Source organism: Mastomys coucha, unplaced genomic scaffold, assembly GCF_008632895.1.
Source record: "Mastomys coucha isolate ucsf_1 unplaced genomic scaffold, UCSF_Mcou_1 pScaffold16, whole genome shotgun sequence".
Lineage (NCBI taxonomy): Eukaryota > Metazoa > Chordata > Mammalia > Rodentia > Muridae > Mastomys > Mastomys coucha.
Window position 1 is genome coordinate 80,714,521 of NW_022196898.1, and position 23,133 is coordinate 80,737,653.

The following is a 23,133-nucleotide window of genomic DNA, read 5'->3' on the forward strand; positions in this document are numbered from 1 at the left end:
GTGTTACTTATTTGTTTTTTCAAGACAGAGTTCCTTTGTATAGCCTTAAGATGTCCTACAACTAGCTATGTGGACAAGGCTAGCCCGGAACTCACAGACATCTGTCTGCCTCTATCTCCCAAATGTATATTTATTATCAAAAGCATTTTTTTTAATTTTACATATAAAGTGTGGTACATAATAGGTATGTAGTATATAATTATTGTAGAGTATATTAATTATTGTTATATTTTGCAAGTTTAATCTAGAACTTTCAATATTGTAGGCCTGCCTACTATTTAAACTCTAGGCAGAAAACTCACCCATTCCAGACTTCTTGCTGCATTTCATCCATGCATCTTGGTGCATTGTGTATGCTTGACCCAGGGGGTGGTAGTATTTGGAGGTATGGCCTTGTTGGAGTAGCTGTGTCACGGTGGGTGTGGGCTTTAAGCCCTTTATGTATGTAGAACTCTGAGCTCTTCCTGCACCATCCCTGTCTGGATGCTGCCATGCTCCTGCCTTGATGATAATGGCCTGAACCTCTGAACCTGTTAGCTAGCCCCAGTGAAATGTTATTCTTATAAGAGCTATCTTCCTTGGTCATGGAGTCTGTCCACAGTAGTAAAACCCCAACTAAGACAGTCCACAGCAATAGAAAACCTATTCACACTGTCGTAGACAGCTTGACACATTGCTACTTACCATTCTTCTCTGTTGTTAACTGGGCCTGGTTGAAGTTTGTCCCCTCTGGGACTGAATCAGTATGGAGCATAGATTTAAAAGGCCCCTCTTATAATGAATTATTCTGGACTCCCGAGACCTTGCATTTAGTACAACTATTCTAATAAATCCATGTAGATCCCAGAGATGAGAATACTCTCTGTAGAAGACTTATGGAAAAGTACTTATATGAGCTCCAGCATGGGGACATAAGATACGGCCTTCACTTTACTGGTGAGAAAATAGAACCTACAACACTGTGTAGAATAATTCGCCTCAAGTCATCTCTTAGGACTGTGAAGAACAAATTCAACCCAACATTTATGATGAAAGCTCCTGCCTTTTGAAATTTCTCCACAAGAGCTAGAAAAGACTTGCTGGTTTTACCTGAAACCTGGGGACAAAGTTATAGTCTTGCTTCAGGATCTCAGCCTAGTGTTTGCTCCAGCAGAAGTGCTCACTGCATGTGCTGCATCTAGTCACCTAGGGTAGAGTGACAGCCCCGCTGGGGCAGTCGATGTCCTCTGGCAACTAGAGCAACTGATTTCTCTAGTCAGCATGAGCCACAGCAGAACTAAATGAGAAGTAAATACAGTCCCCTGTGAAGAAAGCAGTGTCTAAGGAGTGTCCTTAGATAAGCTTCAAGAAAAATGGCAGTGAGAAGTCTTTGAACACACATAGCTACTGGGTGACGGCGAGAAACAGGAGCCTGTCAGTTGATAGACTGAGGGCCATACACAGAAATGTTTAATTGTGAATGTCTTGAGAGAGCCAAGCAGTGCTTCATTTGAAATAAGGCTCCCTCTCTCTCCGTCTCATTCTGAGATCAAAGGCTATTTCATCTGATGAAACCTGACAATTGGCCCAACTTGCTTCCTGCTCTCCTTACAGTCTACAAAACAGACCCACTGCTTGTTATGTTGTTGGAAAATAAGTCTTGTGAGTCAAAAAACAAAGTAACTGTGAATGGAAATTCTCCAGAACGTCCCTGCTTCCTGCTTCTGTATTGAGGCTGGTGTTTTGAGGTGGCTGAATCTTTGTGAGAGCAGCGTGTCTCTGAGACATCCCTCACCTCTTGCACTGAGATGCTAGTAAGCCAAAAATGTCTCCAGACAGCGGTATCTCTTAAAGTTCAAAACTGCCTCTGGTTAAAAGCAGCTTGGCCAGTGTATCTCTGAGTTACCCAACATGGCTCTCCTTACAGTCTACAAAACAGATGCACTGCTTGTTATGTTGTTGGAAAATAAGTCTGTGAATCAGAGAGCAAAGTAACTGTGAATGGAAAGCTTATCATCCAGCTTTTCATTGACAATTCCACCGAAACTTCAAACTCAAGATGTCCCTTGTACCATGCTCTTCTGAATAAAGCCTGTCCTCAAGGGTTTGTACTCCAGAGACTGAAATTGCCTCTCCTGACAGTCCTAGATCCTCTGCCTGTTTCTGTTCTCTGGATCCTCTCTGTCCACATGCTCTTTAGAAGGGAGCATTACCATCAGTGAATACTGTATGACCCAGTCTGAAATGTTAGCCTTACCAACCAGCTGCAAAGTCGCCCTGGGAATGCTTCAGGTTTGAGAGTAGGCATCTTCCACAATGGAAATAGCACCCCCATGTTTATAAGTATCTGTACATCTTCCTTGTGGACTCTGAGGATCAAGAATTTAATAGATGATAGACTAGCCACAGGAGACCCTTCTGTGATTGTTTCCGCTCTAAAGATGAGGGTTCAGTCCCATTGATGCCGCCATACGCATATCTGCTGTGTGCTGATCACTTCATGCACACTTAGGTTAAGACTGGAGAGTCCCTTTGCAAATGTGTTGAATGAAATTACTTGATTTTTATGGTTTAACATCATTTTCTTTCTCTAAACAAACATTTTGAAAGCATGCAAATGACTTGGTTTTGCACACCTTATTTTTTGAGTGGAAACTCCATTTTTTTTTTTTTGGAGACAGGGTTTCTCTGTATAGCCCTGGCTGTCCTGGAACTCACTCTGTAGACCAGGCCTGCCTTTGCCGCCCAAGTGCTGGGATTAAACGCATGCGCTACCATCGCCCAGCTGGAAACTCCATTTTTAATCATAAGGAAATTTGTTTCCTGAAATATGTTCATAGTATAAACTTATAGAAAAGCACAATAGCCAACTAAACCTTTAAAAATAATAGAATATAGCAGAAATGCCCAAGTGAGGAGGCTTCAATCTCACATAGATGGGGAAAGGAAATAACCACAGGAGGAACCTGGATGGAGAGGGAAGCGGGAGGAGGGAAAGGGGAGCAAGATCAGATGTGTGTGTGTGTTGGGGAGGGGGTGGTCAGGAGAGAAGCCCAGAGGGATAAGAGAATGAGTGGAAATAAGCAGCCGTGGGGATGGAAGGTGGGGGTACTCTCTAGAAAATACCAGACACTTGGGAGGTGAGAGACTCTCAGGTCTCATTGGTGGTGACCTTAGCCAAAATGCCCAACACTGGGGAGAGAGAACTCAAAGACTCCGCCTCCAGTACATAGACAGGGCCTCAAGTGGAGGGACTGGGTTACTAACCCTACAGTCAAAATTCCTGACCCAGAATTGTTCCTGTCTAAAAGAACTGCAGGGACAAAAATGGAGAAGAGACAGAAAAAGCAGGTCCAGTGACCTGCCCAACTTGGTATCTATCTCATGGTGGGTCACTCTGTCTCAAGGCCTGACACTATCACTGATGCTATAATGTGCTTACAGACAGCAGCCTGGCATGGCTGTCCTCTGAGAGGCCCTACCAGCAGCTGACTGAGACAGAAGCCATTGGACTGGAATTGTCTCCAGATTTTGACACACAAATTGTAGCTGCCTTACCCTCCCTGTGGTGGGGTGGGGTGGTGATTGTTCTTTTTAAATTGTATCACATTTCTTTCTTCGTTTGTTTATTGTGTATGCATGTGCACCACACTTATGTGCATGTTCATAGCTATGCACCCATGCCATGAAACAGATGTGGAGGGCCGAGGACACGTGCAGGCTCCTCCCCTTCCATGGTCTGTACTCCATAGATGTGTTGGGCAGAAAGCCCAGACAATTGCAAGGCCATCCTCCTTGGGCAGCTTCCCTCTGGAGTCATGGTTCTACACTGCTTATTGTTTAATGTCTGGTTTTTTAGAAGGACATAAGGTTTTTTTGTTTGTTTGATTGTTTTGTTTACTTCCTTGGCAATTCTTTCATGGGTGACAGTAGAAGTTTCGAGTTACTCGCTCCTGGGAAGGATACTGCCAGGCAGGCTTTCTGACCATCTCTACATGGTTTGTATTTACTGGAACTATGCACATTTCTATCGTGTGAGTGCCGTTTTATGGTTAGACCTTCCCAATGACAGCCTTTTCTCTGTGAAGGTTCTTTCCAGTGGAGATGTGGTCCATGTGAAGATCCTTGGGATTTTGGCACTTATTGATCAGAGTGAAACAGATTGGAAAATAATTGCTATCAATATAAATGATCCTGAGGCTGACAAATTTCATGGTAAGTCTCCACCTTTCCAAAGAAAATAGAAGTAAATCAGTTGTATTGTTGGGATTCTGTACTGTGGTTTTGTGTGTCAACTTGACACAGGCTGGAGTTATCACAGAGAAGGGAGCTTCAGTTGGGGAAGTGAGATCCAGCTGTGGGGCATTTTCTCAATTAGTGATCAAGGGGGGAGGGCCCCTTGTGGGTGGTGCCATCCCTGGGCTGGAGGTCTTGGGTTCTATAAGAGAGCAGGCTGAGCAAGCCAGGGGAAGCAAGACAGCAAGAAACATCCCTCCATGGCCTCTGCATCAGCTCCTGCTTCCTGAGCTGCTTGAGTTCCAGTCCTGACTTCCTTTGGTGATGAACAGCAATGTGGACATGTAAGCTGAATTAACCCTTTCCTCTCCAACTTGCTTCTTGGTCATGATGTTTGTGCAGGAATAGAAACCCTGACTAACACAGATTCTTAGACTGAAAAGGGAGAGTGGAAAGCACGAACGATTCATATATTTAAGGAGTTAAGCAGAGTTTTAAAACTCTCCTTCGATAGTCCACAGAGATTAGCCTAATATATTTTTGTGTGAGTTGTGTCATATTCGTAGGAAGAGGAAGGAAAAAGAAAAGTTGGAGACAGACAAATGATACTTTGTGTGGAACATGAAGAAGTTGGTACTGTGTGTTTCTCCCTTCTGCTTTGCCTTCCCCTCCTCCCCCTCCCCTCTCCCCTTCCCTTCCTTTCCTTCAGTCTTCCTGTCTCCTGGCTTCTGTCTTAGTTCTTTTGCACACTGCTTTTGTTCTGCAAGCAGTGTGTTTATATGGTTAGTTCTTAACCTGTGTATTTTCTTTGACTTGAGTTGGTACCTAGAAAGGCAGGGACTTCCTAAACATTTCCTGATTCTTCTCTGATTTTTTTTTAATATTTTATGTTTCTTCCTAAATTATTCTAGTAGTTCTATGAGTCACATCTCAAGCTATATTTACGTTGGAGGAACTCTTGCTTTGGGGTTGGGGAGGGGGAACGTAACGTAACAGGAATCGACTGCCTCCCCAGTGCACCAGCACCCAATCTAAGTATATTCCACCCAAGTCCACCTTAGGGAAGTAGTGAGGTATAGGCTTCCTTCAGGGCATGGATGAGGGCTCTTTACAGGAGTGTAGATGACATCAAAGTAGCCACCCCAGCCAGCACAATGATGACTTGCATGCAAGGTGTACCCCTTCAGGTAGCACCTTCAAGGGTGTGTACCTCTTGAGACCACAAGGGTATGTGCAATTAAGGTAGAATTATATACAGTAACTAGGAGGGGCAGGAGAGAGTGACAGATAGGTCTGATAACCTTCTCTACTGCCTGCTACGAGAGCACATCTCCAGGCCCTAGTCCCGAGGTCTCACAACATCTCTGATGAAGATGGCCGCTGTTATGCTCAGATACTAGTGTACGTATGATTTGTTACTCCACCAACTTCAAGCAGTGATTCTAAACTGTCCAGTGTACAACTAGGGGGTTTGAAATTTTTTTCATCTTTCTCATCCATCACTTCCAACCCAGCTTCTCACAATCTTACTGTTCTGTGGTGTCAAAAATTATAAATTTGTCTATAGATGTATCATGCTTGCCTAGCATGCTTGTGGAAGTTTTGTGATAACAAGAAAAAAAAATACAGTCCTTATGTTATATTCTTTAATTTGTTCTTGCTTTAACTCTTGGTTAAATCTTAAAATTTAAAACTAAGCAGAATTTATGATGTTACTGTGTAAACCCTGAAGTGATCAGCTATGCAAGGACTCTTCTCTGAGCTTCCATCTCTGAATATATCCATCATTGGCATCTCTCAGTACCCCCTGGGCTGTGTCCACACAGCCATCATGGGCATCTCTCAGTCCCTTCTGAGCTATGTCCACATTTCCTAAGCTATAGTTGTCCTTTTTATTATTACTATTATTTATTTATTCTTCACTTTTATTGTTAGCTACTCATTCATTTTCCAAAATATTCTATAAGAAATTGTGTGTGAAATTGATTCTCAGAGTCTTACCCTTGTCTGCAATGTATGAAATGCTTTCCTTTTTAGCATGTCTTTGAAACACGTAGTGCAGTGACCTGAGGTATATATATAGAGAGAGTACCTGAGATATAAGTACTATTTATAGTACCTGAGATGGCAGCTCCCACATCGAGTTGACATTTCTGCCACACAGGAGGAGCTGGTTCTGCAGTGAGTAAAACAGTGTCGCCTGTATTTTCTTTCTTCTTTTTCTTCTTAGAGATTTTCTTCCATGTATACACACGGTCAAATCTTCTCTCTACCCATTTCTCCCCTCCAGCTCACACCAGATTTTCCCCAACTCAGTCGTTCTCCCAACTTTATGTCTGCTTTTTGTTGTTGTTGTTGTTGTTGTTATAGAGAATAGCTCACGAAGTCTAATTAGTGCCATGCATATGTGAGTAGCTGTGGGGCCATTGGTGAAGCATGGGTAGTGACTGACAGCCGCACCCTCAAGGAGGAGTGAATGATCCCCCCCCCCCGGCTCCCCCCTCCCCGCAGCTGTTCCCTGCCAGTCTCTCCTTAGCTCCGGAAGAGTTCCTTCCCCATGTGTGCTAGAGTTCTGGCTGGTTTAACCTTGCAGGTCTGAGGAAGGCAACCACAGTAGGCTAAGTTCACGCGTGTCATGTTCAGAAGACAGCATTTTATACCACTCCTCCCGTGTTCCAGCTTTTATATTCTATTTCCTGTTCCTTGATGTTTCCTGAGACTTGGAGGGTAGGGGAAGGCGGTCACTGACAAAGATGTCCCATTTAGGGCTGGCACCCACAGTCACTTACGCTTGGCGCTCTGACCAGTTCTGAGCCTGTGCATTGACTGCTGCCTAGTGCGAAAAGATGCTCTTCTGAGCAACCAAGGTTGAGAGCAATCCATGTCTTTGTGCATAGACACAACTATTTAGAAGGCAGTCTGGTAACATGACCACTTAGCAAAACAACAATAGCAGGCTCCTCAGTGCCTGTGACCTCCTAAGACATGGGTTCTTGACCCATTACAAAAGTAGCGTGAAATTTCCTCCTGTGAAACAGGCTTCAGATCTACTCAGAAGGCATCTGGTTACCCCGGGACAGCTGTGCCGCTGTTACAGTAGTGAGCGTCTCTTGCCTGCATGTCAGGATTGACCTTACAGGGTCCGGGGCTAATAAGACCACTGATGATTTATGCCCCCCACTCCCTGCCTTGCCCCTCCCCCCGGAAGCTTGCATAGCACATTTTGGCACTAGGAAAGCTAGCCAGGAGGGAGGAGTTTCCTGTTAGTTTGACATTTGTCATCGTCCTGCAGTCAAAGTTTGTGGTGTCTGCAGCAGTTGGGTCTTCCCCTATATAGTTATGGTGGGTAACCAATGACCCTGGAAATAACTTGTATTGTTTGAAGACCTCTGCCTTGCCGCTGGGGTGTGGGAACGGCACTTGGGCAGGCAAATGGGGAGACGCTAGCTTATGCTTTATCTGTATGCCGGCGGGTTTCCTATGGCTTTTTCATCGAGCTTCAATTTAGCTAACCCACTTATTCCTCTTCTCCCCTCCACCCCCACATAATACTTAACACCTAGTATCCTCCCCCCCTTCCCATATATTCGACTGTCCCTCTGGTCATATTTTTTGAGTGGAGAGATACTGGGGTCTCCGTAGGCTTTTTTTTTAATGTACTACTCTCCTTTAAGTTAATCCTCCCTATTTCTCCTATCCGCCCAAGCCCTTCCCTTCCTAACTTCTTGCCCTCAGTATCCGGCCTCACTACTTTGATTTTACCTATAATCTAGTATTCGCTCCTGCAGTATATATCTCATACACACCCAATTGGCCATTTCTGCTTTCCTGGCTCCCACTTGTGCACCAGGTTAAACACACAAACACTGAAGCTTGGAAGTCAGATTGCCACATGAGAGAGACCATGCCGAGTTGTGTTCTGGTCTGGGTGACCTCACTAAGTATAGTATTTTCCAGTTCTGTCTATTTACATACAAAGTTCGTGGTCTTACTCTTTTTACAGCTGAGCAGTAGTCCACTGTGTATAGGTGCCTCACTTTCTGATTCTCTAACGGAATGGTGAGCGGCCAGATTCATTCAGTCTCCCAGCAGTTTTCTGTGCTGCTGGAGTGCTATGCAGAAAGCCCTCCCCTGAGCCTGGAAGTTAAAGTGTCCTTCCTGCTTTTTCCTCTTGTGGTTTCAGAGGTTTGTGAGTTAGTTACTTTCTGGCCACAACCAAGGCAACTAACAGAAGGTGGGTTTGTTTTGGCTGACAGTTCCAGAGGGGTAAGCGTCACTGTGATGAGGAGGCGTGGCAGCTGGTGGGGGTGGGGTGGTACTGTGCATACATATGCTGACTTTGGAACACCCAGGTCTGGTTGCCGTCCAGACTGAAATAGCACAGCCTCCTGCCTCTGCTGTCTACACCCTGCTTCTGAATGTATCATTGATTGGTTAATAAAAGGCTAGAGCCTGTGACTAGGTGGTAGAGAGAGGAAGGTGGGCCTTGAAGATTGATTGAGGGGTTTCAGGAGCAGGAGAAAGAAGAGGCAGCCCCAAGGCCAGATGGATCATGAGCACATGGCCACAAGTGCACCCTGAGGACAGGCTGATAGAGCAAAAGCAACCCCGGGCAAGACTCAAACAGCAAATAACAAGGGTTGTATGGTATGGTTTGGATATGAGTGAGAATAGCATAGAACTTGCCCAAGCCAGGCTTCCAGCTTGTAAATAAAATACCATACCAGCTAGCTAGAATAAATAATCCCTTTACAGCAGCAGGCGGTGGGCTTGGTGGCAGGCTGAGGAAGGGACTTCAGAAGAGAACTGGAGGTAGCAAGGGGCCTTTCCTCTCAAAGCTCACCCCAGTGCTTCACCTCCTCCAGCAGTGTTGAACTCAGCATACTGACCCCTTCTGTAGTGTCTTTAGTTCCAGGGTCACTGTGGCTATCCTTGCGCTTTTGTGACATTTTAGAATTTTTAATAAAAAGAAGAGGAAAGGTTTTTTTTGTTTTTTTTTTTTGTTTTTGAACAGTTAGGGAAGGGAAGCTTTTAAAAGTGTCCTGCAGTTTTCCCTACTTACCAAGTCAGAGGCAGAGAGTGGATGCAGACACAAGTCATTACAGGTGGTCAAGCAAGGTGTCAACTTAAAGGAAGCCCAGCCCAGAGCTGTCTTTGTGGATACAGACTAGCTGCAGTTTCAGTGGGCTACATCTTAGCACACAGGTGTCTTAGCACATGAGGTCCTTGGGTTGTTGGAGTTGGGGGTCATCCTGTGGAGTGCTCACCCATTTGTCTGATGATGGGTCATTGGTTGTTACATCCTCTCTTTTACATGATGAAGGTAAGGGGTTCTGCTGCTTCTAGCGTTTGACACGTTCCTGGGCCTGCTTTCTCTGTATGTCGGAGGGTGAGAAGTATATCTTGGTGATTTGGTAGGTAGTTCTATTTGTAGGTTTTTGACGGGCCTCTTTTAATTTTCACAGTGGCTGAACTAACCAAGCGACACCCATGAGCATGTGTTGTTCGTTTTCCTTCCGATGGGCATTTGAAATGAGGTGACATGGGGTCTGTTTCACTTGAGAGGGTGTGCGAGTGCAGAGGCTCACTCATGTGCAGGCCAGAGGCTGACATCAAATATCTGCTTCAGTCACGGTCCACTGTTTGTTTGTTTGTTTGTTGAGAAAGGATCTCTCACTGAACCTGGAGCTTACAGATTGGCCAGTCTGGCTGGCCAGTGATGCCCAGAGATCTGCTTGTCTGGGGTTACAGAGATGCACTGCCCTGGCTTTCATGAGACTTCTAAGGCTCAGTACTCCAGACCTTGTGCTTGTGTGGTGGGCACTTTGCCTACCAAACCATCAATGCAGGTTAACTTTATTTCCCTGATGGTGAAGGATATTGAACATTCCTTCATCTATTTATTGGCCAGGCTTACAGCCTCTTTGGAGAACTGTCTAATACTGTCTAGATTTGCCTGTATGATCCTCATTTATGTTGATAAGTTCACAGGTAGTACTTAAAAAATATATTTATTTTGAAGTTTTTAAAAATTGAAATATAATTACATAATTTCTTCCCCTCCAACTCTTCATACTACTGCTGGTCACTCTCAAATGCATGGCTTCTTTTTATTTAATTATTATATATAGTATTATGCATATATGTACATATATACATGTTTATATATACACATTATATATATATGTGTTACACATACATAAATATATAAACACAGCCTCCATTTAACATTGCTTGTATGGGTCCAGGGCTGACCAGTAAGTAGCACTTTTTATTGATGTAATTCAGTTACCAGTCTATGTCCTGTGCTGGACAGGCACTGGGGGATTTCCTGCCAGAGAATGATGAAGAGTCATTTGTCGTAGCCCTGGCTCTTACAGTGGAGCTACATACTGCACTATAAAATGCCTTCACTTAGGCCAAGAAACAGCCATACAACACAGAACAATTTAAAGGAGGTCACACCATGACCACAGCATATTAACCTATATATCTCATACTGTATTAATATATAGACATACCTGTAGGTTTTTCAAGGACATTCTGAAGTTATTTTGTAACGACATTGCTTCTTTTATTGTTTCCCTTTGAAAACATGTGCAGACTTTGGTAAGGTATTGTGTCCAACTTTGACATAACCGAGCTAAAACGAGCCATTACATGAGAAAATATGTTTCGCTTGCAAAATCTTCTGTTCCTGACTGGATGTCTGTAGTCTTAACATTAATAGCTGGGCATAGTAGTATACATCTATAAACCCAGTACTGGAGAGGCTGACACAAGAAGATCACCAGAGTCGCTGGACATGGACCACCCAGTGCGAGCTTGTCTCAAAACATTCTTGTTTTTTTTTTTTTTTCCCCCGAGACAGGGTTTCTCTGTATAGCCCTGGCTGTCCTGGAACTCACTCTGTAGACCAGGCTATCATCTAACTCAGAAATCCACCTGCTCCTGCCTCCAAAGTGCTGGGATTAAAGGCGTGCGCCACCACTGCCCAGCCTCAAAACATTCTTAAAAATCAACATTACTATCAAGTTTCACATTCTGTAACTGTATTGGATACTGAAATCTTTTTAAAGCTAAATAAAGTTTGAAATGAAATTCCCAGTTAGAAAATTGCCTCCTCCCCTTTTGGTTCATTAATACTTGGGAAGCACTGAGACCATTTAATCAACTGTAATTAGTTTCTAGTCCTTAATGCTTCATAGTGGTACCCTAATGGTCTGAAAGAGTTAATAAGGCTCCCAGGCACCTTACTGTACTGGAGATGGCAGGGCCATTAGAGATAATAGCGCTGGGTTAAGAAATAACCAAGCTCAAGCTTTTTAAGAAGATTGGAGTACAGGGGCTCCCGTCGCTCTCCTTTGGTGTGATTAACTGCCTGAGGGCCTTAGTGGGGCGGGGAATAGGGGTCTGCAGACTTGGCAGCTGTTTCTTCCAGTTTTGTCTTTAGCTAAATGAAAACTGCTGTCTTATTTCCAGTGAAAACTTTTGCTTCTTAGGTGATTTTACACTTTTAAATGAAAACTTATGAACCAAAGCTTAAAATCAGAACAGTGATGTTGATGTTGACGTTGACATTAGCACATTTGGAGTGAGTATGTTACATGAGCTGAGCTATGAGAAACTTCCTTAAAAATCAGAACAGTGATGTTGACATTAGCACATTGTGGTGAGTATGTTACAAGAGCTGAGCTGTGAGGAACTTCCTTTCCATTAGGAGGCTGGAACCTTTTCAAAGGCCAGCATCAAACTGCCCTAAAGTTAGTCACCAGAGTTTTTAAGTGTTTCAAATGTGTAGAATTTGAAGGTTCAATTATGAAAATTTAAACATCAAATAGACTCCATATGTCCTTTTATTGTCTTCCAGGACAGGAATGAACATGTAGAAAGTGTGTCAGTTTGGCTGTAGTTTCACTTTATATGTGTAAACATGTCTAGTGTCCCTACCATTTTAAAAAAAATCAAGTTATCATGTGCTTGATTTCTTCTTCCCAAAGTATAATTTAATATTCTCATTGGAAAACAAAGTAAAGGAAGGGGTGATGGACATAGGGAGGGAGGGGTAGAGGTGGGTAGGGGAGGGTGGAGGTGGGAGGGAGGGGATTTAATGGCAGTCCTGAGGCAGAATGTCTGTTGACTGCTGTAACCATGGACAGTCTGTTAGCTGTGTGCTCTCTTGGGCTCAGAAGGGACACACAGCTCATCACTCTTGAATTCCTAGAGCTCTATGTTTTCGGCACATTGCCTTACGTCTAGGAACAATGCCAGGAGCTTCTAGACTTATCTGTTTTATCATTACACAATATCAATCAAAATTTGCCCCCCACCCCTGTTTGCGATGCTAGGGGAGGGAGTAGTTAGTAACAATGACAAAATAAATCTTCAGCCCTTCAAACCCAGTCTGGTTCCAGACCAGGATCTGCACTTCTTGCTGTTCTAAAGTATCAAGTTAGTGGAGTGGTTTTGTAACTTTGGGGGAGTGGAGACCATTTTCCCTGAGGCAGTAGTGAGCTGGTGATAATTAGAAGTCTGCTGGAGAGAGGTGCTCTTTTGATGTCCGGCCTTTGATTTCATTAATGGTTTAGAGGTTTGGGTGTGTGGGGAGAGGGTGTGGTGTATATCATTAGGAACGAATTGCTGGGAGGCTCTTGCTTCTCTTTTGAACCCTGTAGGTTTTAGGGATGTAGTCACTTTCCTGTGATGCAGTAACGTGAGGGAGGCATAACTTCTAAAATGTTCCCATTTGCTTGGAAAAGTCATATACTTCCCCCCTCCTCAAAGCCCTAGAGCCATTCTACAGTTGAGTTGTGGGTTGCCTCTAACCTTGGCCCTGGAGGTTTCCAGTTCCTTTCCTAGCGATACCTTTCACCTGCCTTCCTCTGGGTCATTGCTGAGGGAAAGTTATCATAATTATTAGCAGTATAGCAATTACACACAGTGATGATATTTGCTGGGGTCGCTTCACACCTGCACACATTTCAGAATTACAGATCCAACCATGGGATCGCGCGACAGATGTCTTGGGAACACAGCACACTTTTTATCTCTTAGGAAGACTTTTACGTGTTAGAACTGGAGGTTCAGAGGCAGCTTTTGGCATCATGGCTGTCTGTCCTTGTAGTCACTTTTTGCAATATGCTTCAAATACAATTGTATTAGGAAAGTATTTATATTTCTTTATACAAGGCCAGGTTATAGTTTTAATTAGGGGTGGGGATCCATACAGAGTTTCTTATTAACTACTAGTAATGAATACCTATATTTTAGAAAAAAAATCTATTTATTCCTTTTGAGATTCCTTTTGCTTTCTAATATATTTAGATTTATAGAGACTTACAGATTTCTAACATATTTAGATTTATACAGAGACTTACAGAATATTGTCTTGATTTCCATTTCCATGTGGTAAGTATATTGTTTGGTGTAGGGCTTGAGTTGGTAAGAGTAGAATTTGTGGGGCAGGGAGGAGCATGGAGAACAAAAGGAAAACGCAGTAACGGTGCTGCGCTGCACCCAAGCGCATGCGCATGAGACAAAGCCTAGACCAACCTGGAGACGGGAGAGTCTTCCGAGGTCCTGAGCAAGTATGGACAGTTATGGAGAATCTTAACCTGAGTAGGAACCTCCTTCTGGTGTAGAAGGCACAGGGGTGTTAGGGAATGACTGATGTGACTCGTGAATGTTTATAAGCAGCACTAAAAGCACGTGTTCTTACCTCCCATGGGTTCTGTTTAGAAGGCACACTTATACACATGCCTCACTCTGTGTCGCCTTTCTTTTACATAATAGAAGCAAAGAGATGGCATTACACTTATAACTTTTTATGTCTTGTCTAAATACAAAAGTTCCTCGGTGGAATATATGCCCTCTTCTCCTTGTGTTAAGGTTTGTCATGAATAATCCAGATACAAGCCTCAGGGTTTTTTCCCCGTCTGTGCTCTGTGTAAGTACAGGTGGCTCCTAGGTGGTGAGAATGAGTGGTAAGATTTGGAGTGACATTCTGTGCTGCCTCCATGCACTGTCCAGCACAACATATGCACAAAATATCTTAATTCATATGTGTTTCAAAAATGGACATTTTGAGTGAAATCTGAAAACATCTTCAAAGTAGATGTATTTTAATTTATTTCAATAGGAGAAAAACATTCAGTTTTGACATTCAGTTTTAAATGATTATAGTTCTTTAGTATCATATGAATATACTTTATTTTCATATTTGTGCCATTTTAATCATAGTCAGCTACATGTCATTGCTAAGTTGCCAACATATAATCTATTGCCGATTTTCTCATTTTAATCTCAGAGATATCTCAGATCTATTCTTGCTTTTGCATTCCCTTAATTGACCATATCTTTGTTTTCAGTTGAAGTGATATTAACATTTCTCTGGTCTCAGCATCCTGAAACTAAAATTTATCTTCTTCATTGTTTACCAAATATTTTAGAGAAAAATTACTTTAAAGAAGGGTAGAAAACCTCCCCACACTCCCTCTTCACAAAGACATCCAGATTCTCTCCCTCAGTGAAAGTCATTTGGTACTTCCCACTGTTTCCTGATGTCACCCGGCTCCCAGTCACCCGGGCTCCCATCACCTGGCATCCCCCACCTCCTGAGAACCCCAGACTCCCTGACATTTACTCTGTAAACCGGGCTCCCCATCACCAGGCTCCCTGTCACCTGGCAGGTGGTCACGTTGGTGGCTTTGCAGATACATCTCCATCACTCAAATGTTCCTTGACTTTCAAGAGCCAGTCTAAATGTCATCTCTCCTCCAAGTGACTTTGATTCTATAAGACAAACATAATCCTTCCCCCACAAACACCATTCTGTTTAATTCAGTTAAACATTTGGTTTCATGCGTTTGTAACTGTTTCTGGGTCTGCCCGCCTAGCTACATTGTGAACTTCCTGAAGAGTGTGCCTTTCATTTACTTCGTCTGATAACCTGAGAGAGGGTCTCATGTACCTCCAGCTAACCTCAGGCTTGCTCTGTAGCTGCAGATGACCTTGAACTTCTGATCCTCTGGCTTCCCAAATACTGGCTTCATGGATGTGCACTACCACACCCAGTTCATAAGACAAACGAACACTTCTGAGCTATATCTCTAGCCCTCCGTATCTCTACATGCAGTCACTTTAATGCACTTTAAAATACAGAGTTTAAGGAGTTCTGACAACTGTGTATGTTTGTCCTGATACCAAAGGCTTCTGTCATCCACAAACTCCCTCTTGCCTGTGTATAGCCAATGAGTCCTATCTTCCTATCCTGAGCCGGGAGTAAACATTTGTTCTCCTTTCTGACTAGTAGCCTTCTCTGGAATTTGCCTCAGAGTGGTCCAGGGTCTTGTGATGTGAAGCATGGCCTTTAGAGTATGACTTCGTTCATGTACGTGTTCTGGAGAGTCGTACGCTGGGCAGGGGAGCGTGTTTCCTTTTACCACAGTAGGAGCTCTGCGGTGTGTACCAGTGCACTGTAGGAGCTCTACAGTGTGTGCCAGTGCACAGTAGGAGCTCTGCGGTGTGTACCAGTGCACAGTAGGAGCTCTGCGGTGTGTACCAGTGCACAGTAGGAGCTCTGCGGTGTGTACCAGTACACTGCACTTTCATTGCTGAGTGGGCATTCAGATTCCCAATTTGGAGCTGATAAGAGTGTTGAAGTTTTGGTGGGAATCTGTTTCACATCCTATCAGGAAATACTCGGGAACAGGATCATGAAATCAGATGTAATTAGCAGCTTAGCATTGTAGGCTGCTATTGAGCTGTACCAGTGCCTTTCCATGAGTGTATGAAAGAGCAAGTAAATGTGGTTTTTAAAATAATAAAATACCTGTTAAAATTTCAGAGACTACGCATACACACACACACACACACACACACATGTGTAAGCGTGGTTTTGTATTCACACAGTCCTCATTTCCATAGCTACTCACTCCCTTCCAGAAGATTCCCCAGGTCCAAGTCCCCATCCTGACCCCATTTCCCTTCCGTGTGGACATGCCAGAGCCTCTCATAGCCCAGGGCCATGGTGCTCACTGTCTTCATGTATTTGAAATTGCATTTCCTTTTATTCTGGAACAATAGTTTCACTAGATACAGTATTTTGAGCTAAAAGTTTCATTTTGTAAGTTCCATAAACGTATCTCTTCCCTCTTTCCAGTCTCTTTCTCTCTGTTTCTTTCTTTCTGCTGTTTCCAATAAGTCAGTAGCCACTTGTGTTTTAAAAGTATTGTTTTGCAGGACCACGGTGGCCCACACCTTTAATCTCAGCACTTGGGTGGCAGAGACAGGCAGATCTCTGTGAGTTCGAGGCCAGCCTGGTCTACAGAGCTAATGCCAGGACAGCTGGGGCTACAGAGGACACCTTGTTTTGGAAAAAATTATAATAAAATGTTTTTTTCTCAGACCAGTTTACAGACATTCTTCTTGCTGCTGGATTCCAGCATGTCTTGTTTGTGCACGGCTGCAGAGTCCCTTTGTCCCTGTTTGTCTGCATGTGCTGGACTGAGCTTGGGACTAGGTGCTGTTGGTTGGTTGGTTTGTTTTGTTTTGTTTTTTGTTTTGTTTTATTTTCTGCTCGTTCTCTTAACCCCTTCTGAGCCTGTGATCCCTGATTTTACATCACTTTTACCATTCCCAGATGACTAAATCCCTTTTCATTACATAAACTTTGTTTATCCCTGCTGTTTCACAGGTGAGGGCATTTCTACTGCTGTGTCCTATAGGCCCCGGCTTTTATTTATTTTATTTATCATTTATATTATACATTATATGTTATGTATGTTATATATCATTCATTATTTCACCATAATGAAATAAGTTGGTCATTCCGAGCTGAGTTTTCACTTCGGATACTCTCTCTTCCTTATTTTTATTCTTTCATAGCCAGTTCCTTCTCCTCAGCTTCCCTTTCTTTGCATTCACATTTTATGAGCATAGTTCCTGAAGGTCCTTGAACTTATTCATAGCAGCTACTTAATATTTTAAGACAGTATGTAGCTAAGGTACATGGGTGGGTGGGGCTCTGGACCACAGGCCTCCGTGCTCCACTGTAGCTGGACTTACTTTTACTATGATGGGTGATTGTGTGGGTCATCTTAGGATTGATTTCTGTCAGCTTCATTTTTTTTTTCAAGATACAGGCCTGGGAAATATTTCACTCTGAGGCTTTGCACAGCATAGATGCAGGCCCACAGGCCTGTAGGCCCACAGGCCTGCAGGCCCATTTCTGGTAGACTGAGTCTTAGGCAGCTTCATTCCTTTGTTGCCGCTCCCTTCCCGGTTTGGCCTTGTCTTTCTCTCCGTATATATTATCTACGTTGCTGTGAGTTCACTTGAGGAGGTGTGCTAAGATATTCACTCAATCTCCTTTTCTTTAGCAATTTCTGCTTTGCCCAAAGTAAGTCTCAGTTCAGAAAGATTCATAATTGCTAGCAAATAGGTTCAAGTACCAGAGCTGAGTGAAAGCCTCATCTGCTGTGTGTGTGTGTACCCTTTATTCTAAATGTGTTTTTTAAATGGTTATTTCATTCAGACACATGGGAAATAAGCAGTTATAAGAACTACACTAGGGCCAGTGAGATAGCCCAGGGGGTAGAGGCACTTCCCCAGTGAGCTTGACGACCTTGCAGCCTTGGGGCCATGGAGAGAGAATCTCCTGTTGGTTGTCCTCTGCCTGCTCTGCATCCACCACCATGATGTGTGTACACATATGGTCAACCATGAAGTAAGAAATAAATTTAAAGTTAGCTAAGGGTCTGCCTTGGTGGTAAAGCGCCTGTCTAGCATGTGTACAAGAGAGCCTGGATTCAGCCTCCTACACTACCTTTTTAGTTTAAAAATTGATTTTGTGTCTGCTCTTCAGTGGCAACAAGTAAAAGGTGTGTTTAATAGAAAAATATTTTGAATAAATTCTATGCATGCTTATGTGTGTTAGGTGTGCCCATAATCCTTTTGCATGTTTTTTTTTGTTTTTGTTTTTGTTTTGTCTTGTTTTTTTAGCATATGTTTAGATCAGTAACTTGCTACAGTGATTTCTCATTATCATTTGTCTTAGTTAGAGTTTCCATTGCTGCGAAGAGACACGCTGACCAGGGTAACTCGTATAAAGGAAAACACAGTTTTCACAGTTCAGTCCATTATCATCGTGGCAGGAAGCATGGAAGGGTGCAGGCAGACATGGTGCTGGAGGAGCCATGAGTTCTACATCTTCATCTGAAGGCAGCCAGGAGGAGACTCTCTTTCCACACTGGGCAGAGCTTGAGCATAGAGGCCTCAGAGTCCATTCCCACAGTGACACACTTCCTCTGAAAAAGCCACACCTATGCCAATAATGCCACACCTCCTAATAGTGCCAGTGCCCATGGGCCAAGCATACTCAAATCACCCCACTCCACTCCACTCCCTGGACCCCATAGACTTGTTCAAACACCTGAGTCTGTGGGAGCCATACCTAGCCATAGCATATTCTCCATAGTCTGTGACAGTTCCAAAGTCCAGGGCTGGTGAGTGAGCAGAGGTCCTAAAGTCAATTCCCAACAACCAGATGACGACTCACAACTGTCTGTACAGCTACAGTGTGTACTCCTATACATAAAATAAAAAGTCCAAAGTTCAAAGTCTCTTCTAAAATCCATTGCATCTCTTAACTGTAATCCCCTATAAAATCAAAATCAAAAAGCAGATCACATACTTCCAACATATCATCGCACCAGATAATCATTACTATTCCAAAACATCATAGGCATGTTGGCACACACCTTTATTCTCAGCACTCAGGTGGCACCGTGTTTGTGAGTTTGAGACCAGTTTGTTCTACATTGTGAGTTTCAGGACAGTTAGGGCTAAACAGAAATACCTGATCTCAAAAAGAAAAGAAGGAAAGAAAGACAACACTTTGGCAACTCTTTTTTGCTTTTCTCTGTTTATTACTTAAGATCGTGGACTTTTTTTTCTTCTCCACCCTCTAATATTTTGACTCTCTATTTTATTTCCCCTTCCTAGGGAGAACCTCCCCTCCCACCCAGTCACTTACTCTGTACATAATTAACCACAGTGATTCTGTGGATTGTAGCTTGCTTAATGAAAACTTAATAGTTAGCATTCGCGTATAAGTGAATACATACCTTATATGTCTTTTGGGTCTGAGTTGCATCATTCAGGATGACTTTTCCCCCTGGTCCATCTATTTCCCTGCAAATTTCATGGCTTTTTTTAACAGCTGAGCAATATTCCATTGTGTAAATATACCACATCTTCTTTATCCATTCATCCATCGACAGATATATAGTCTGTTTCCAGTTTCAGACTATTATGAGTACAGCAGCAATGAGTACTGAACTCTGTGTATAGCTGGATCTTGAAGATCAAGTCCCAGCATCCTGAGGATGTACCACAACTGATTTCCATAGTGGCAGTGGATGAGTGTTGTCCCTTACCCCATGTGCTTGTTCTATTATCTTGACTGTTCTAACTGGTGTAAGGTGGTATACGTTTGATTTGTATTTCCCTACCAACTAAAGGTGTTGAGCATTTCATTAAGTGTTTCTCAGCCTTTTTCATCCTTTAGAACTCCATTTAGGTCTATACACCATTTTATAATTGGGTTACTTGATTGTTTTTTGTCTGATTTGTTTTGAGTGTTTTAATGTATTTTTAGATATTAGCCCTCTGTCAGATATAAAAGCCCATTCTTTAGGCTTCCACTTTCTCCGATTGATAATGTCCTTTGCCGTAGAGAAGCTTCTCAGTTTCATGTTGATCTTAGAGCCCGCTCTATAGGTGTTCTGCTCAGAAAATCTTTTCCAGTACCAATGAGTTCAAAGCTATTCCCAACTTTCTCTTCTACCATACCTGGGGCATCTGTCCTTACATTGAGGTCCTTGATCCATTTGAAGTTGAGTTTTGTGTAGGGTGGTAAGTATGGACCTATGTGCATTCTTTTACATGCAGCCCTCCAGTTTGACCAGCACCATTTGTTGAAGATGCTGTCTCTTTCCTCATTTGTATTTCTGTTTTGTTTTGTTTTTTAAGTTAAGAATCAGGTGTTCATAGGGATGTGGATTTACATCTGGGCCTTCAGTGACTCCAGTGACCAACTCGTCTGTGTTGATGCCACTGCAAGGCCTGCTAGTTTTTACTATTGTGGCTCTGTAGTGAAAGTTGAGATCATAGATGGTGATGTTTCCAGTGTTTTGTTTTTAGTTTATTATTTATGATGTAGCTGTCCTAGTTTGTGTGTGTGTGTGTATGTATTACCATATGAAACATGTCCTTCCAAGTTCTGTGAAGAATCATGTTGGAATTTTGATGGGGCTTGCATTGAATCTGTAGATTGCTTTTGGTAGGATGGCCATTTTGACTATGTCAATCCTCCCTATCCATGAACATGGAAGATCTTTTCATCTTCTGATATTTTCTTCAATTTCTTTCTTCAATGAATACAGACATTCTTATAACTCTCTCTGTGTCTGTGTGTGTGTATACGTGTCTCTGTCTCTCTTCATCGCTGTCTCTCTGTCTCTGTCTCTCTCTCTGTCTCTCTTCATCGCTGTCTCTGTCTCTGTCTCTCTGTCTCTCTCTCTGTCTCTCTTTCCCTTCCCTTGCTTTTTTTTTTTTTTTTTTTTTTTTTTTGAAACAGGGTCTCTTTACATAGTCCTAGCTGTGTAGGAACCTACTATGTAGAGCAGGCCAGCATCAAGCTCACAGAGCTCCTCTGCCTCACAAGTGCTGGGATTAAAGGCCTGTCTGTACCTGCACACCCAGCCTTATAAGACTCTTTCTGGGACTCTTGTGTCCCTTCTTACTCTGTGCAGGGTGGTTCTTTTTCCACCTGCCAGTGGAGGGGTCTTCCTCCTACATGTGTACTCTGCCCTGAACCGTTTCAATATGAAAGCCAAAGTCCTCAGTGTGACCCAAAGAGTTGTGAGTTGTGCTTGACGAGTGTGTGGCTGCCCCTCTCCCCTCGCAAGCCCCATCATTCACTGAGTTCTAGCCCAGGACTTTGTTCTTCCCCGTCCTCAGATCTTAAAGCACGCTTGGACTGCAAGTTATTTCTCCTTTCTGTCTCGTCCCTGGAAAACACAGATCGCAGAACTCGGAACTGTTGTTGATACAGTTTATACGAGACTCCTCTGAAGGGTCTGGAGAGGTGGATCAGTGTTTAAGAGTACTGGCTGTTCTTCAAGGGAACCATGCTTTGATTCCCAGCACCCACATGGCAGCTCACAACCATTTGTAACCCCAGTTCCAGAGAGCCTTTGCCTGCCTCCACAGGCGCCAGGCATGCGTAAACACTGATTTCTGCTTTCCCCACACCACCAGTTCAGCAGTCTGCATGCTCTGGAGATGGTTAGCTTTTCTCCTTTTTATTACTAAGGCCTAAATTGATCACAGATGTTTTTAGTCACCAGTTTTATTGAATTTTTTTCAGAATACTAAAACTTCATTTCACAGGAGCCAACGCCTTTGTATTAATATAGTCACCTTCTTCCATAAATGCTTAGTTAAATCCCTAACTACAGCCACAAGTAACCATTGCAGAATGCCTTAGCTAGGAAGTCAGCCGGTACTTGGCAAGGATAAAATCCAGCTGCTGGGGGTGAGCGATGCATGCTTCCTTCTAGAAGGGTCCACCAGACTCAGCACACACTATAGTGAGGATATTTTACACAGTGCAGAGTCTTTGTTAATTAGTTCAGTAAGGTGATAAGTGGTCCAATTAAAAGGGCTTGATTGGTCCAGCAGAGAAACTGAGATGTATTTCACTTGGTTTTATAAATAAGCACTTCCAGGTTCTCAGTGCTTATTGTTGGAGCGGTCCATCTTTGCAATAAATGGCATTAATTGTCCACATTATAAACTTTCATATAAAATCCTAAGACTGGGAATAAATGGGAGCTAGAAAATTGCTACTTTTCTTTAAAATAGCATAAATTATAAAAATGCATCCGACAGAGCAGGTCTGCAGATGGACAGTGGCATTATTTAGACATTATGGATGGGCACAATGCCACCGAGCTAAACTCCTAAAACCAGGGAACAGTATTATGCTGTGCATATTTCACCATGGTGAAGAAAACATATAAACACAGCTGCTTTTGTCTCTAACACCTTTTTGGCTGGACAGTGTAACTATGCAACGAGAAGAAAAACAGGTTAAGAGCTGAAGATCTCGTGGCTCTGATTTATACTTTACTCCCAGCACGCATCTTAGCAAGCCTGTCAGGCTCTCTTCGCTACAGTTTCCTTATGTTTAGCATAAATGCCTCCTGTGGCTCTCCTTATCCATTGTAAGCACAGTGTCTTAGGCCTTCAGAACAGCCGTTCACCAAGCTAAATTTCTGCTTTACTACCGAGGTCCTGAAAATGTTGAAATTGTGTGCTTCTGATTTTGTCTGAGCTTTGTGTTGTTTGTGAAAATGCAGCTGTTTTCCCCAGGGATGTAATTCCTTGAAAATTGGCAAGTTTAGCCTCTTCTGGAGGTTTGTTCTTCTTTTTGGCATTATTAAATGTTTGACATTTTTAATTGATGGCATCTTAAAGGTCCCCTCCATAAGTTCTGAGCAAAGAGCTTCCTTGACTGAAAAGGCTATTATTGGGTAACTAGATGCTTCTTTCTTTGAAATTGATGTGTTTGCCGGGCGGTGGTGGCACACACCTTTAATCCCAGCACTTGGGAGGCAGAGGCAGACGAATTTCTGAGTTTGAGGCCAGCCTGGTCTACAGAGTGAGTTCCAGGACAGCCAAGGCTACACACAGAAACCCTGTCTCGAAAAACCAAAAAAAAAAAAAAAAAAAAAAAAAAAAAAAAGAAAAAAGAAAAAAGAAAAGAAAAGAAAAAGAAATTGACATGTTAGGTAAAGATAATCAAATGTTTTATACAATGAAATAAAAAAAAACCAGTGGATTGGGTGAGGT

General features: G+C 43.0%; 1 protein-coding gene across 2 annotated transcripts in view; it reads left to right on the top strand.

Moving 5' to 3' along the window:
* The window catches only part of Ppa2 (inorganic pyrophosphatase 2), a 73,270-nt gene that overhangs the window by 35,742 nt on the left and 14,395 nt on the right, over nt 1–23,133 (top strand). For both annotated transcript variants that reach the window (XM_031375570.1, XM_031375569.1), the window contains one exon: nt 4,068–4,194. In XM_031375570.1, the coding sequence (XP_031231430.1) occupies nt 4,068–4,194 (127 nt within the window). The remainder of the gene's footprint in view (nt 1–4,067; nt 4,195–23,133) is intronic.